Source organism: Astyanax mexicanus, chromosome 1 (genome assembly GCF_023375975.1).
Source record: "Astyanax mexicanus isolate ESR-SI-001 chromosome 1, AstMex3_surface, whole genome shotgun sequence".
Classification (NCBI taxonomy): domain Eukaryota; kingdom Metazoa; phylum Chordata; class Actinopteri; order Characiformes; family Acestrorhamphidae; genus Astyanax; species Astyanax mexicanus.
In genome coordinates, this window is record NC_064408.1 from 27,806,893 (window position 1) to 27,823,101 (window position 16,209).

Consider the following 16,209-nt stretch of genomic DNA (forward strand, 5'->3'; position numbering starts at 1 on the left):
AAATATGTTCGCTTCTAGTAACACACGGTTTTAACGAGTACCGAGGGAGAAATCTGTGCACGCGAGTATCTGTCACTGGGTTTCTCCACACATACAGGGCTTTTTATTCGAAAAAATTCATGAGATATTATTTAAATAGAGAGGTGAGCTAATATGGGTAATGTATTATAGTGTTTTAAACGTGTTTTAAACGCTCATAATGCGAGCGCGCGCTCTCCCAGCTGTAATTGAAACGAATACAACAAGTCTAAACGACCGTTAAACCGACTCAGCGGCATTATGGCTAAGAGAAGCACTCTGTTCATACGAATTGTTGAAGCCAAGAACCTGCCCATTAAGGACATGTAAGTAACTGCTGGTTTTGTGTTTTTATGTGTGTGTTTCTGTTGGGAATTCCCATATTGTGCCTGGTTCAAGTTGACTGAAGTTTTCAGGATTTCCTCACACCGTCTTGAACCGGAGTTAACGCGAGATAATGCCAGAAACGGTCAAAACTCAAATTTATCATATTTCTTTAACTAGTTATATAGCTGTGTAGTAGACGACATTTAAAATAAAAAAAATAGAATTTTTAATGATATCTATGTAACGTTAAATCTGGCAGTTGTTCTTCATGAAAGCTCTGGAATAAAATTGAGACCACTTCAGTTTCTGAATCAGTTTCTCTGATTTTGCTGTTTATAGGTATATGTTCGAGTAAAATGAACATTGTTGTTTTATCCTATAAACTACGAAAAACATTTCTCTCAAATTCCTAATAAAAAAAATTAAGAGTTTGGAAATCAATATTTGGTGGAATAACATTCTAAATGCATCTTGGCATGTTCTCCTCCACCAGTCTAACACACTGCTTTTGGACAACTTTATGCCACTCATGGTGCAAAAATTCAAGCAGTTCAGCTTGGTTTGATTGTGATCATCCATCTTCCTCTTGATTATATTCCAGAGGTTTTCATTTAGGTAAAATCATGGAAAAATAGCATCATTAAGTGGTCTCTTTTTTTCAGAGCTTCTGTATATGTTAACTAGAGGTAGCTTATATGGTCCAATAGAAATGCTCCAAAATGACTTATAATAAAATCATTTCAACTAATCTCCCTTGTAAAGGTAAGATGGACTTGGAATGTAGTGAAACATGATAAAGTGTAAACTTTAGAATAGCTAGAATAGCCCACCTCATCAGCTGGCATGTAATGTTAAATTATTGTGCAAACGTTGCAATTTTAACATTGCATTCACATAATGTCCTCAACCTTTTGCCTATTAAATTAGCATTTAACATTTCATCAGCATATAATTTCACCAAAACGGTTTAATGGGGGGATCAAAAAAAGTGGTTTTACTTCCATTTGCAGTAGTTGCTTTTTTAAGTTGGCACCAATAATCTTCACCATACATGGGGGTATGTTCATGTTCTATTTGTTTTACTATTGTGTTTTTGAGATCAAATTTATTTTAATTTTTTTTGTTTTTCTCCCAATTTATCTTGGCCAATTGTCCCACCCGTTCAGTTGCTAGCCAGCTGTATATCCCCCATCACTAGTGATGCCTCAACACAAGGAGGGTGAAGACTAGCACACACCTCCTTCGACAAGTGTGAAGTCAATCAGCGAAATCAAACTGCTACTTATGCATCATTGCCGAGTAGCCAAAGCATTGGGAGGAAATCAGTAAAATAATCACCAGATTAGTTGACTACCAAAATAATCATTAATTGCAGCCCTAGTATCGACCAAAATAATAAATATATTCTGATATAAATTTTGGTCATATTGCTCAGCCCTATTTTTGTGATTTACACATAAAGGGAAAGGAATAAAATCAATCGAGATAAAAGGATAGAAATTGAAATAAAAAAACAATCTGAGTGCAATACTGATTTTAAAAAGCTAAAATAAAGGTAATATTAGGAGCTGTAATGTTGCTGGGTATAGCTCCGCATTTGATAACTACCCCCAGAGCATCTGCACAGATTTATGCTTGGATTTAATATCTGAAGCAAGCTGCTCTGACAAAGTACAACTTTAAGCTTGAAAAATGAATGCTAGCCATTTCAGAACCTTTTTTTATTGTTAGTTATGGTTAGGAAGATTTATCTGGGTCTCTTTTAAGAGCTCTGCAGACAGCTGAGTACAACATAGTGGATGTGATCCATTCTGCCTAATGGAGTGAGTGAAACCAGTACAGTACAGAACTGTTTGGCCGTAGCTTTTTTTTTTTTAACCAGCGTTAATATGTAAGCACAAGCCAAGTCATTGTATAAACGTTTGCTTCAGGTGACAGATGATGAAGAGCTGAGTATGGTCCCCCAGATACCAGTGCCCATTTGTGTTTGGCAGGACTCCGAAACACGCGCCCCCGTCCGAATGGAGCGAGTTCTCTTGGTTCACTCGCTCTCGTGGGCATGAGTTATAAAATGCATGTTTTTCCTCTCTCACCCACAGGCTTTGTGATTGCCATAGCCTGGACTGAACCACACACCCCTGCTGAAATCCTTGTTCACTTGCTCTTGTGGGCATTGGTTATGAAATCCATGTTTTTCCTTTTTCACCCACAGCCTTTGTCCCTGCAGCAGGCCGGGGCTGGGCCACTTCTTGCTCAAGGGCCATCCATTTCTTTTGTGTTAGGAAAGAGAAGTCAGTAATGAAATGTTCAGATCTGGGGAGCTGCGCTTTCCAATCACTTGTATTGGGGGGGGGCAATTCAGATAACAAAAATCACTAGGACCATTATCTGTTCGAATATCACATGCTAAGCCTGGGTTACATTGCCCCGATTCTGGTTTGAATCTAGGCTTGATTTTAACCCAAATGCTTGACTCACATCTGAGATCAGTGCTGTATGTGCCAACACCTCTCTTTGCGGCGTATAATATGGGAATCATCCTGAGCCACTTGTGCCAAATCCTGAGTATGTTGCTGAGGATAGTATGGGAATCTCTGGTTGCCAAGTAAACCATGGTCTGCCCAATTCCACATGACCGTCAATTAGGCTCTGTATGATTCTCCTTTTAAGTTGTATTGTGCTATTCTTCGTCTCTTAGTGTCTGAAGCATTGCTAGTGATTAGAGAAAGTTCACGTGAACATGGATTGGGTTCTTGGCCTTTTTAAACTGTGTGGAAAATGTGGTAAATAAAATAATGGAATTAAGTTATTAAAAACTGTGACATAGGCCAAATTATGTTGGTTTTAAGACATGATTGTTTTGATTAGTTTTAGATCAATTACCCACACCTATATGCAAATGCAGCACTTTAAATTCCAGTCAAGACTTGTGTGTTAAAAGAGTGGCAGAGTGGAAATACTACCTAATGGAAAAGGTTCAGTGTTTCCCACAAATCTTGACTCTCTTGTGCTGTGGCACAGCAGAAACCTCAGTGGCTGCATGACAGTATTCTCATTTACTGATGCTGGTTTAAACATTTTATGATAACATATTTTTAGCAGCAGACGAATTAATTTTGCCTGAAGCAAAATGTAAATAATATCAGTAAAAGAGTGCATTTGTGACCCTATGACCATTCCGTCTGAAATCCATCAAATATGTGGGTTTGGAGAACAAGTGGTGACATGTGAATCAGAGTGGACTGAGAATTTAGCATTTATATTCATTTGTTGTGGTTGTTTCATTTCCGTGTGTCTCCCTGCGTGTTTGTGGCACTTTAAGTGCTAAGGGCCAGATGTCATGTGGAGTGTTTACATTGACACTGTGGTGGCATTGCCAAGCAGAGCAGTGACAGATTGCATCCAGGCGTCTTCATCCACAACCGTCCTCACACATGCCCCACACTCGTGCTTTATGGGGAAATAAAAATGTCCTCATTTCAACAACCCCACCCTTTCCATCTGCAAAAACGATGGCACGACTCAGGAAAGAGCAGTCGATTTAAAATGGCTAAGTGATCAAAGTCAGATGCCATTTCTTTATGAGTCATCCTCACAGCAATGGCAATACCAATAATTCACTGCTTTCTGTGAGACAATTTGATTTGATTTGACTATTCGGTTTTGCTTGTCTTTTTCACTGATAGAGACAAGATAATGAAACAGAAATTGAAACAGATATTGATTGTGTTACCGCTTGACATTTTCTTTCCCAAGTGTTGAAATTGAACTATGTGGCAGCTGTGGCTAGTGTACTTCAGTAAGGAACACTGATAGTGTTTCATGACCTAGCTGGGTTTGTTGTTAACTGAAACATCAGACAGCACCTGTCTTCTTATTTACACATACAGGGAACTGTCAAACAACAAGTCCAGACATAAAACAGAAAATTTTGTGATCCTTTATGAGCAGACAGATTATTTACTTTTGTGTCTTGTTTGAAAGGTTCAGTGGTTGGCTGCAGGATAGATTGCTGGACTGTGTTGTTTCTCATATTTCACTGCCCAAAGGTGTGCTTCTAAAGAGTGTGTGTAAAAGGGTGTAATGGTGCACAAATATCATGGTTCAGTTTGCACTGCAGTTTGGATCTTACAGTTTGGTTTGAGTGGGGTTGCACATTAGAATAAAAAAAACTTTTATTTTTTAAATATTTGGTCAAGCTTTACATAAAAAACATTTAACTTAGAAAGAGATCATTGCTCAATAAAAACAATTAGTTCCCATTTTAAGATGCTTTGCAGCCAAGTTGGACTATATTGAGCCTTGTTTCTTAGACCCCTTTTACACCTGGTCACTTTGTGTGTTCTGAGTATCAGGAATATATCTGCATTAGGGTCAGCCACATAACAGCGCAAGTGTAAACACACCCAATACATGTTTAAAACAAATACAAATCTGATCACTCAAGCCACTTTAGGATGTCGTCTGAGACTCATTTAAGCCACATTAAAGCAGTGCCAAAACAAGAGAGAGTCAAGAGGCTTTTATTGTCATTACATCTACAGATACAGGTACATGGAACATTGATACAAGAAACAAACATAGAGTGTAAAGACATAGAACATACATACATAGAATGTAAAGAAAGTGCAACATAGAACAATAACATTACAATAAATACACAAGACAAGACAATTTAACAATGCAATGAGCGAACTTTCATTTTCAGTACAACAATTTAGTCGGATTTCAATCTGGCTACCGCATTAGAGTACCAAGTGTAAATGCATGTGGGTAAAGTCTTATGAAGATGCTACTCAGATGCTAGTTAATTTAAGAAATTAGCTGTACAAGTTGCAGTTTGTTCGAATTTATAAAATAGTTATTGCAGCATGTAGTGTGTTTATTAAGTATGACACCGTAAATGCTAGAATGTTGGTATTGTTAGAATTGTTAAAATTGTATTTCTACACCCACAGCCACACAGCCACACACACACACACACACACACACAAATAAAATGTTAAAAGCCAGAATTATAGTTAATAAATTATACATTTGTTTCTGTAGGTGAGAACATTGATGGATAAAGAATTAACAGAGAGAAAAATTAGTGTAAAAGCATGTTCACTCTTTCTACATACGGCAGTGAGAGGAAGCAAAATCTGAAACAACTGTCCCCCTGGAGGACTGCCAATCCATACCTGAGCATACAGACACACACCAGACATTTTTAGGCTATCAAATTTTTGGGGCAATTTAGAATGTCCAATTTCCTATTTACATGTTTTTAGACTGTGGGAGGAAATCAGACTCCCCAGAGGAAACACATGCTGACAGAGGGAGAACAGGAAACCCCACCCAGATAGGGACTTGAGCAGAGGACCCCAGCACTGGGAGGCAAACATGCTAATCACTAAGTCACAGTCCCACCTTACTTCAAAACAACCTGCCATTCACAGCTTGCCATTCTTTAATCTTCTGGTATAACTGTAGCAGGGGGGTGCTACACACACCTTTATTCCTAAAAACAAAATGTGCTTTTGAATGAAGCATGTTTGCAATAAAGATATGTAATAATATGTTTACTTGATGTAAAGGTATTTTTTTATTATAATTTAAAGTTATTCAACATGCACACCTCTTTTTTATGGCAGCTCTCAAAAATAATTTGAGGCACCTTTATTCTTGAGAAGGAATTGGTATTGAAATTGGTTTAAATGTACAGTGCAAAAAGAACAATTTATTCATACTGTCATAATGTGTATCATTTATTTTTATCAGCCCAGAAATTTAACATCAGTTCATCCCTAGACTGTATATGTGTGTGTGTGCTCAAACCTATGCATGTGCGCATGTGGTTGTCGCCTTAGCTATCATCTTTCTGCAGGTGCCGTGAGGATGATGGTACGTGGTTCAACTGCCAAGCCGCACGGCTGTCTGATGCAGCACCTGATTCTGACAGACCGTTTTTCCCCCCGTACACTGATAACAAAAGGCAAAGATGAATCACCTTATCCACTCGCCCATTCCCCTCTTTATACACACACTCACATGCACTCACGTACACACACACAGACACACACACATACCACTCGTAAATGCTGCTGCCGCCGACAGTCATTACTCCCCGGAGGAATTCAAAGGTCTTCATTCTGACAACAGCACTCTCTCTACATACTCTCATTTGTTACTCTCTAGTTGTCAGACGGCAGCAGGAATGAAAAGGCCGCTACTTCAAGTCCTTAATTACTGTGATTGTTTTTGCTAGCTTGCCACCGCTGGAGGGAAGAAAATAAAGAATATTTTGATTGACTGGGTGAATAACACCCTGTGTGCAAAACCCCAACATGGGAGACAGTGAGGCTTGTACAAGATTGAAGAAAACGCACGCGTTGGGTCTGGATAAATGGTTTTTGGGGCATGTCATGGCTAACATCATTTGTAGATTCTTTCAACAGTGCTGTCATTTTATTGGGAAGTGTTCTAGCGCTAGACCATTGTTTTGATGGTAACAACATATTGAATCTCTGCTTTTTTCAGTTCTGTGTGGCATTAAATCAGTTTCTGACTGAGCAATCAGAAACAGCATTGTCTGTCTCCCTGCCTGCCTACCTGTCTGTCTGTCTCTCTGTTTGTCAGTCCACCTGTCTGTCTGGAAGCTCCTTTGAACTGGTACTCTCTCCAAAGGTTTCACGAGGGATGCCTTCATGTGGGCGTATGCTTTGGCATAGCTTTGACACACCAAAGGTGTCACTCCTCTACCTGTGGCATATGGGATGAAAGGGAGCACAACCCAGAAAGAAAAGAAATGAAAAATCTCCCTTTTATGTTAATGTCTTCCTTACACGTCACTGTACACCAGAATCGTGGCTGCATATTATCGGCTCTAATTCCTCATTCAATCACTGGCTTTAGAATCTCTGCATATTTGAGCCAGTCTTAGAATTTCAATTAGCCCTGTATCGCCTGCTGCCCTGATAACACAAAGCAGTGTGGCTTGATGACAATTATTGTTTGGGTTAATTAGTTACCTGCTGATGAGAAATATTGTGTGCCTTGTGTGTAATGCGTTGGTATTGTTCACTTTTCTCACAGAACCGGGAGCAGTGATCCATACTGCATTGTGCGAATTGATAACGAAGCCATTATAAGGTACAGTATGACTGATTTTTCCCTCCACATTCCATTCTAAGCGAATTGCAGGTTCTGCAGCTGACCCTGCTTCATCTCACTAAGTCGATTAGCATAGATTTAACAGGTTTTGAGCGAGATTCCCTGTACCAAAGCCCTTTTTCATTCACTCTTCGTAATTGAAATCCTGGTCATTATGCGTGCAGTAAACGGAAAACAAGCAGCAGTGCAGAAAAGCAGGAAAAGCCGAAACGTGCCAGCTGTTTCTTGCATTCTGGGCAAAATATTTGTTTAATTTAACTACTGTATTATAGCTAATGCTCAGTCCTATTCTTATACCATGACCACTGGTGCAACCCTTACGTGTCTAAGTGAGTCGTGATTCATCCTGAAGAATGCTGAGAAGTCTGCATCAGTATCTGCGTCAAATGACTCAAAATGCATCTTCTTTCTATTATCCTCCATGTGATGTTAATGTCATTTCCGGACTGTTCTTAAAACATGCATGCAGAAATGATTACATTCTCTGAGTGTGTAAGGGCAGTATGTGGAAGGATGGTGCTTGTGTGAAAAGGTTTTTGTTCAAGCTAATCTTGCTTAAATTAAATGTTTTTAATGCTTATTGTGCATATATGCTCCTTTATGAAAACCAGCAGTTGAACAAGCTTTTTTATTACCATCCTTTGTGGCAAGCCTTTATGTTTACACACAAGATGTCTTGGACCAGAGTGCACTGCCAGGTTAATGTTTTACTAGTTGAAATGTTTGGTCAAAGAATGTTAGCTTTCCCAATACGGTCTTACGTTTACCCCAGTTATTGGTTTCTATGTATGATCAATAGAGGGGCAGGTTATTGCATGCTAAGTGGGTTTTGCAACAGTTGGAGTTGTGTGAATTTGCTTGCTTTGTGACCTACTACGTCTGTCACAGTGATAACGTTGTTGACTTAATGAAATACATTTACATATGTGTGTGTAAGTAACCAATATATGGACATAACCTCAATCATTTTTTTGACCTCTGGGAAATTGGTTATCGTAACAGACCTATGTCCTACATAATGTAGCATGTCTGTGAGCCTTGGCGATAAGGCAAGGTTTCCAGATATCAGTGGATATATTGGAAAATAGTGTTGATGAATGGGGGTTTCAGAGGTGACTTTCCATCTATGAAAAAACAATGTTGCTTCACCCATCCCCATATGCTATAGTGATAATTTCCTATCAGATTTCTGTTTCCCACAGTTCTGTCCGTGCTAATAGTGTTACAGATTTTATTTTCCCCCAAATTCTGTGTTATTTTGCTATATCATAAGAAGGCAGGGTTACCCTTAGAAAGGGTGTGATTGACAACATTAGCTGGAAGAGACTAGACTAAATTGTTGTCAAGCTATCAGACAATTAGCTATTTAATCATCAACCCTTCTTGTTTAATAAAGTTTATATTAGAGACAACGTCAATGGGGTCATATTATTAATAATCCAGATTGTTTAACAAAAAAATATGTAATTGATAATCACAGTCATGAGCACTAAATATTACTATTAGCAGGTTAGCAACTAATACAGATCAGTCAATATTGATTTCATACTAAAATCAATTGATTTCATTTCTATTATAAACAGAAACCAACCGGTGGTTGCACTACATCTTCTATCCAAGCAGTCAGTGGTAAAAAGAGTAAACTGATTTAAAGTACTTTGCAAATTTTAAGCGGAACTTCATAAAATCAGATGGTTCTCTTTATAAATGAAAGTGATTTGGGAGTGTAAATTCATTTTCTAACAGCATTTTTCTTACTCAGGACAGCAACAATATGGAAGACTCTGTCCCCTTTTTGGGGCGAGGAATACAATGTCCATCTCCCACCGTCCTTTCACACCATGTCCCTGCATGTGATGGATGAAGACTCTCTCAGGTCAGGATCTGTCTGTCTCTCTGTGCCTGTTAGAACAGCTCATTCCAATGCTCATGTTCATTTACTTCTCTCATTGTGCTATTTCAAGCTAATGACTTAATATGGTAATTAACAGGGCCTCATAGCTAATCAGAGATCCCTATACTGTGTAGACTGTCTAGATATGAATTAATTATGATTAAATTTCTTATTATCCAGGGTGCTCTGACATTGTGCTATGCAGAATTTTGAATATGGTCACTGATTGAGGCTTGTATCATTCTGCATTTGATCATACATTTTTTTCTGGTCTCTTGTTTTCAGTCGTGATGATGTTATTGGCAAGGTTTCGATCATTAAAGAAGCTCTCACTGCTAAGCCGCAAGGTAAGGAAGCTTCCTAGAGAGAGTTCCCTCTCCGGGGGTTCTCTAACCTGGTATTTGAGAAAGGATTTTAGAGTCAGTTTAGGATCTCCTGTTTTGATGATAGAGCGCATGTGTGACCAAGCTACAATTCTTCCAAATAGATAGTCATCATCACATGGCTCAATATATCTCTATGTACAACCGCAGACTGAATCATGCAGGTCACATTTATCCGTTCCTCAATTAGAGATTACTTAGATGTTTCTTCCTCTTTTTTTGTTTCACTGTGAGTAAAGTTCATTTTACACTACATACACCAGTATTGTCTGTATCCTAATATCTGTCTGGTGTTTCTTTTTTGCCCAATGCATTTGCTAATCTTTTTATTCTCAATATAATACATGATATGAGCACAGTGGAGCACATTTAACAAATAAATTTTTTTTAGATATGTAGATATATTCACAAGCCTCTTTGCTGTTTTAACAGCGCAAGCACAAGGCATGAGAATAGGCTGTTGACGGGGTGTAAGATAGCAATTAGCATCAAGATGCACCTTAATTATGCACTGATAAAGCTACAACATCAGTATCAGCACCAATACTGCCAGTTACACACAGTATCGTATTGTCAATAGGAAGTACTAATAATAAAGCAGTCACTGATTGCCTGCTAAATGACACTTGACTAAAGCCAGCAATGTGTCCACAGTGTTTCAGTTTGTATGCTTTCTTAATTACACATGCTACTTTACCAAAATAAAACCTAAAAAAGTGGGAAAAAATGAAAAGCTCTCAATATTAGGATTTATAGACGCATATCAAGTCAAAGTTGGTATCGATATTGGTTGTGGCACTTACCACTGGTATGCGTGTATTCCTATTAAGTCTAAATAAAGAATGTTTCAGTTTTTTAATACAAAACGTTGTCCAACAGATTTTTCCCAAAAGGGAAAAATGGTCGATATGTAGTTATTCCTTGGACGGGCTCAGTTATTGAAAAGTGTTAAACTGAAAAAAAAAAACTAAACATTTGTGTCATGTAATTTAGTACATTGCTACTTACACTTTATGTTGTTTTTCCTTTGTAATGGGGGATGCAGGTTTTGTCCCTATCAGAGTTCTCCCCTCCTGAGAGAATCACACTGTGGTCTTACATAAACATCAACCGATCGTGGTCTTGTCAGAGTCCCACCAGGGGGCTGTTAGCTGTTGGTGTTGGTGGGCTGACTCATTGAGGGGCAGAGCGTGAGGCTGGAACTGATGTTCAGGAGTCTAAAGAGATGGGGGACTGAGTCATGGAACGCAGTGGGGACGGCCATTATCGTGAGTGGAGGAGAGCCTTACTCACAGCATGCTGGGGGCGATGACTAGCCTTGCTCGACCCTGCATCAGACTGTCTGGCCTGTAGGGCCAGAGGTCCAGTGCTGTTGGAGAATGTCTAAAAGACTTCGTTTTTTTTTTCCTGTGTATAGATTTTGTTTATATACATAGAGTTGCTAGTTCATTATAGGGCTGCAATGAATGATTATTTTGGTGGTCGACTAATCTGACATTATTTTTTCAATTTGTCAGCGATTATTTCTGTCATGCCCTTCATCTCTTCTCCCTGAGGGTATGACTCCTTTTCCAGTACTTGTTTTACCTCACCTATTAGGTCTCGTGGCAAATTAAAATAATGACCTATGAAATAGGGGTGTGACATTTTGTATTGTACATTATAATATCGGCCACATTTTTTTAATATCACATCAGGGTACTATATTTTTGCTGTTTTTTGCGAAAGAAAAAATACACACTGTTCTCATTTCCCATTATATATCTACTAGAGACAGATTATTTCTGTCTTGTATTATTTATTCTACTTTAATCCTTGGTATATGGAGATATTTGGAGTGCATTATTAGTATCATGACATTCTGGATCATTGCTTTCTGTTACAAATCTGATCAAATTATTGTATATCTCAGTTAGGGGTGTGCCATATCATATTGAATGCAATAATAAAATAAAATTTTCATTTTGTTGCAGTAGTGTATTCTTGAAATATTTTTTTTTAATCAGTGTTTTGTCATATTGCCAAGAGTAGCTTTATTGTGAAAATCCCATGAAATATTGTGATATTATTTTAGGGCCATATTGCCCGCCCCTACTATAAAACATACATATAAAACCCAAGCTTGATTGTTTTAAATACTGTATTGAGTCTTGTAATCACAAAAAAGTACTTGGTTTGCTGACAGGGCCAAATGGGAGAGGCAGAGGCAAGGTATCATTTTCAGTGCAGCATTGGGCTGCTGAGCCACATGGCCAAGCCATCTGGAACACTGGGCAGCAGTGAGGAGCAGGGTGCTGGCCTGATCATACCCCCCAGAGCACTGTGCAGTGCTGGCATCCTGTGTGCCACGCCCAGAGGTCATGGCATAATGCTGACACTTGTCCTCCTCAGGTCTGTGTAAGTGCTGCTCCGGAGATTAATTGCATCTGGTTGGTTCCACCAGGATACATGCTCAGTGGCTAAGGCAGTGTGTACAGCTCTGGAAAAAATAAGAGGGCATTTAATGATGATGTTTTTCCTTGATTTTACCAAATTGAAAATCAATAAAAAGATGAATGATCACAGCTATCAAACCAAGCTGAATTACTTGAATTCCTACACCAGAAGTGGCATAAAGTTATCCAAAAGCAGTGTGTAAGACTGGTGGAGGAGAACATGCCATGCGCTGTGATTAAAAACCAGGGTTACTCCACCACATATTGATTTCTGAACTCTTAGAACGTTATTTATATGAACTTATTTTCTTTGCATTATTTACAATCTCTGCATCTTTTTGTTATTTCTGCCATTTCCCTTTTTCTGCAAATAAATGCTCTAAATGACAATATTTTTATTTGGAATTTGGGAGAAATTCCAAATATACCTATAAATAGCAAAATCAAAGAAACTGATTCAGGAACTGAAGTTGTCTCTTAATTTTTTCCAGAGCTGTATCTATCCATTAGTGATGCTGCTATACTCCTGAATATATAAAACATATGTGTATAAAAACTTTATACACAAAAAAAAATAATTTAAAAGCCATTTGAACAGTGGTAGGATGGTCCCCCCTTATATGTGAGTCTCAGCCCTTCGAAGGTTTCTCCTGTGCTCACTGGGGATTCTGTATTCTGTATTTCCTATGTTTAATGTTTTGCCTGATTCTTTGTCCTGTGGTCATGTTTCTGTAAAGCTGCTATACTAATACATTTGATTTTATTTTAATTTTATATCTCCAAAAGTTCCAGAACAAATAACTAGAGCACTGCATGTACTAGAAGTCCTTCAGCATCTTTTCTTTTTATTCTCACTCTTCTTATTAGGCAAAAAAATCACTATTGAGCTATAAACAAAAATGGCTAACACACACCCACACTGGCCTCTGCAGCGTGCTTCCAGCCAGTGGATTCGCCCACAAGGGGGTATTCATGTGGGTGCTGTACAGAAACATTGTTTAAACATTAAAAGTAAAGCCTGAACTGATATGTAAGGCCTGCTCTGGCCTAACTCTGGCTCAAAATCTTAACTTCTGCTTCCTTCTTTGCTTATGGTTGTTTGCTTTTCCAGGATTAAAATGTTGCTGCCTCACACATCTGGATCATCAAACTTCTCTAACTATTACAGGCTGATGCAGAAGATGTAGAAGATCCTGGTGCTTTTGTAAGACACTAGAGGTATCTCTGTGCAGTGATTTAGCTCAGTTTTATATACCACAGCCGGTTGGGTCAACTGAGCCTACGAATCGGACAGGATTGCAAGAACACACTGACAGGTGGCACAGACAGGGTGCCAGACCCAAATCCAGATGGAGCACAGCGCTGTTATGTGTAATATACATGGCCAGGCTTGCATACTCAACTAATGGTTATGCTGAAGCTAATGCTGTTAAGATAGCACAACTGTTTCTTTTGAAACATCTAAACTGAACTGCAGTGAGAGGTCATCTCCATCCTTCTTAAGTTGGTGCAAAAACAACTGCATGTGGACAGAAAGCTGAATCAGGACAATAAGCTTGCAGGGACAAACAAGCAAAAAAACGTCCTGATTTCTAATTATTTCTAGCTGGCCATCAGGCTGTCAGTTGGCTTATTGTGCATGCTGGAAAGCATACTTTTCAAAACACAGCCGTCATGCACATGTGGGGCTCAGATGTGTGAAACATGGGCAAGGTGAAGCTAGGCCGGTTTAAACATATACTAACATATAACATATAGAAACATATTCTGGTTTGTTTAACAATTTTTTGTTTACTAAATAATTAACTTTTTTTTTCTTTATAGTTTGGATGACTTTAGTATTAATCTACAATGCAGAAAAAAACACAGAATTTTAGCTGTGTCTAAACTTTTGACTGGTACTGTATACAGTGGCATAAAAAAGTATTTGCCCCTTACAGATTTCTTTGGTTTTGCATTTTTGACATACTTCCATTTTTAGATTATCAAATAAACTTTAATATTAGTGAAAAAGCCTACCAAAATTACTCCAAAAGGGCATGGACAACTCATCCAGGAGGTCACAAAAAAACTCAGAACAACATTTACCATTTATCCAACACTGCTGATCCAAAATAACACAATGGCCTATCTCACATTTGCCAAAAAACATCCTGATGATCTCCAGGACTTTAGGTAAATGTTCTTTTGACCGACGTGACAAAAGTTTTTGTAAGTTGTGTTCCATTACATCTGGCAAAAAACACAATTTCAGAAAAAGAACTTTATACTGAAAGTAAAAGATTATGGTGGTAGTGTGATGGTCTAGTCCTGTGCATGTAAGTAAGGGTTTGTTTTTCCTGTTCCTCTCTACTTTTTTTCCTCCTGCTCTGTCTGTCTCTCTTTCTCCATGGAGAGAAAACAGCTTTTGTGTGCTCGGTCTCTCCAAAGGCGCAGCAGTACCATTTAGCGAGCAGGCAGTGTTGCAGAGGGCACGGAAATAGCAGTGCGCTCCCCATGCAGCCGACGTTGACAGGGTGTGAATGCATCGCTCAGCTGGAGGCTGGCGCGGGAGGTGACTGGTCCTGCGCTCCAGAAATCTAACCTTGAGAGTAGCTAGACCTGAGTTGCACGTCCATGCATACACACAAGCACATGTACACACACCCCTGGCAGGGGAACTGGGGAAAAGCTTTGACAGCGCTCAGCCCAGACGTGGCAAAACGGCTCAGCTAATAACATATGCTGGCGGCTGGTTCGCCACACGACATGACACTGTGGAAAAAACAGTGGTGGCCAATGGTCTGGCTTACCTAGCAGTTTATAACAGCAGGCTGACATCATTAGTTTCAGTATACGGTGGTGTCACTGGGCATGGAAAGAGTAGTAATAATGAAAGGGGATGTGTTAGAGACGCATGATGCAAGCATGGTAACATAGCAGTGATGACACTGGATGATGCATGAGAAAGAAGCAAAAAGATAGTGGTAGACATGAGTGTCTTATAATCCTAGGAAGGTCTGAGTCACTGACAGGAGCTCAAAGATTCCCATTGTGAAATACAGGGGGTAGAATCAGCCATAGTCCTATTTGTGTTATTTTTAAAATCTTTATTGTTTATTTATTTAAGTAAACCGTATAATTTTCTGTTTTTCTGTCCAGAAGCTAGGGTTCCCCTGTCACACATTCCCACCAGTGCTGAGAGGGTGTAAGTTAGTATGTATTTTACATAAAATGAAACACAGCATCTTTTTGCAACATTATTAGACATCTAAACACACTTGGAGGAAAATACTAACTCTCACACTTGCAAGCATTGTGTGTACTAGCATAAAGCGTGAGAGGGGGATTTTCTCACTTGCCAGCAATTTTTAAATATTTAATTTATGTTTTTTCTAATACATTCAAATTTGTCTTTTCTCTGTAATTTGTTAACACTGAAAGGCTATACATGGTTGTTTCTCAGACCTCTTTTTTATTTAGCCTTTTAAACTGAAAGACTGGGAACACCTGGGGAAGCCAATGAGGGGATGGGGTAACAAACAACCATTGGTGGGCTAGGGCTAGGGAGACAAGACAACAACAAAACTGGGCCATGTGCTTAAAAAGCAAATGTTGGAAGAAAACAGGTTGGGGGAAAAAGATAGGAACAGGTAGGCAGGAAGGCAAGACAGGAATAGAAGGGACAAAGAAAGGAAGAAAACATGACAGACAAGGGCTGTGTGAAACATAGTTTAAACCTCATGATTTGTTATATGGTACCATAGTCATTTTAAACCCAAAGGTGAGAACAGTAAGAGATCAAGAATTAAGAGAGATAAAATTCACTCCCTCTACACCTTGAACAAGAGAGAGAGAGAAAGAAAGAGAGAGAGAGGGAGAAAAGGGATAAGGGTAAGGGGCAGGTTGGTAAATTCAATGGTTACAGCTTATGCTGATGTCCGTACGTTTTCGGATTTAGGGCCCTCTCTGGTGAGAATGGGTAATGGCACTGAGCATGCGGTAAAATCATTTTAAA

General features: G+C 38.9%; 1 protein-coding gene across 1 annotated transcript in view; it reads left to right on the plus strand.

The window, feature by feature from the left end:
* rasa4 (RAS p21 protein activator 4) overlaps positions 1 to 16,209 on the plus strand; it is a 44,260-nt gene continuing 28,051 nt past the window's right edge. The window contains exons 1-4 of the mRNA XM_049475747.1: positions 1 to 344; positions 7,423 to 7,479; positions 9,263 to 9,376; positions 9,680 to 9,741. Of these exons, the coding sequence (XP_049331704.1) occupies positions 280 to 344; positions 7,423 to 7,479; positions 9,263 to 9,376; positions 9,680 to 9,741 (298 nt within the window). The 5' untranslated portion in view covers positions 1 to 279. The remainder of the gene's footprint in view (positions 345 to 7,422; positions 7,480 to 9,262; positions 9,377 to 9,679; positions 9,742 to 16,209) is intronic.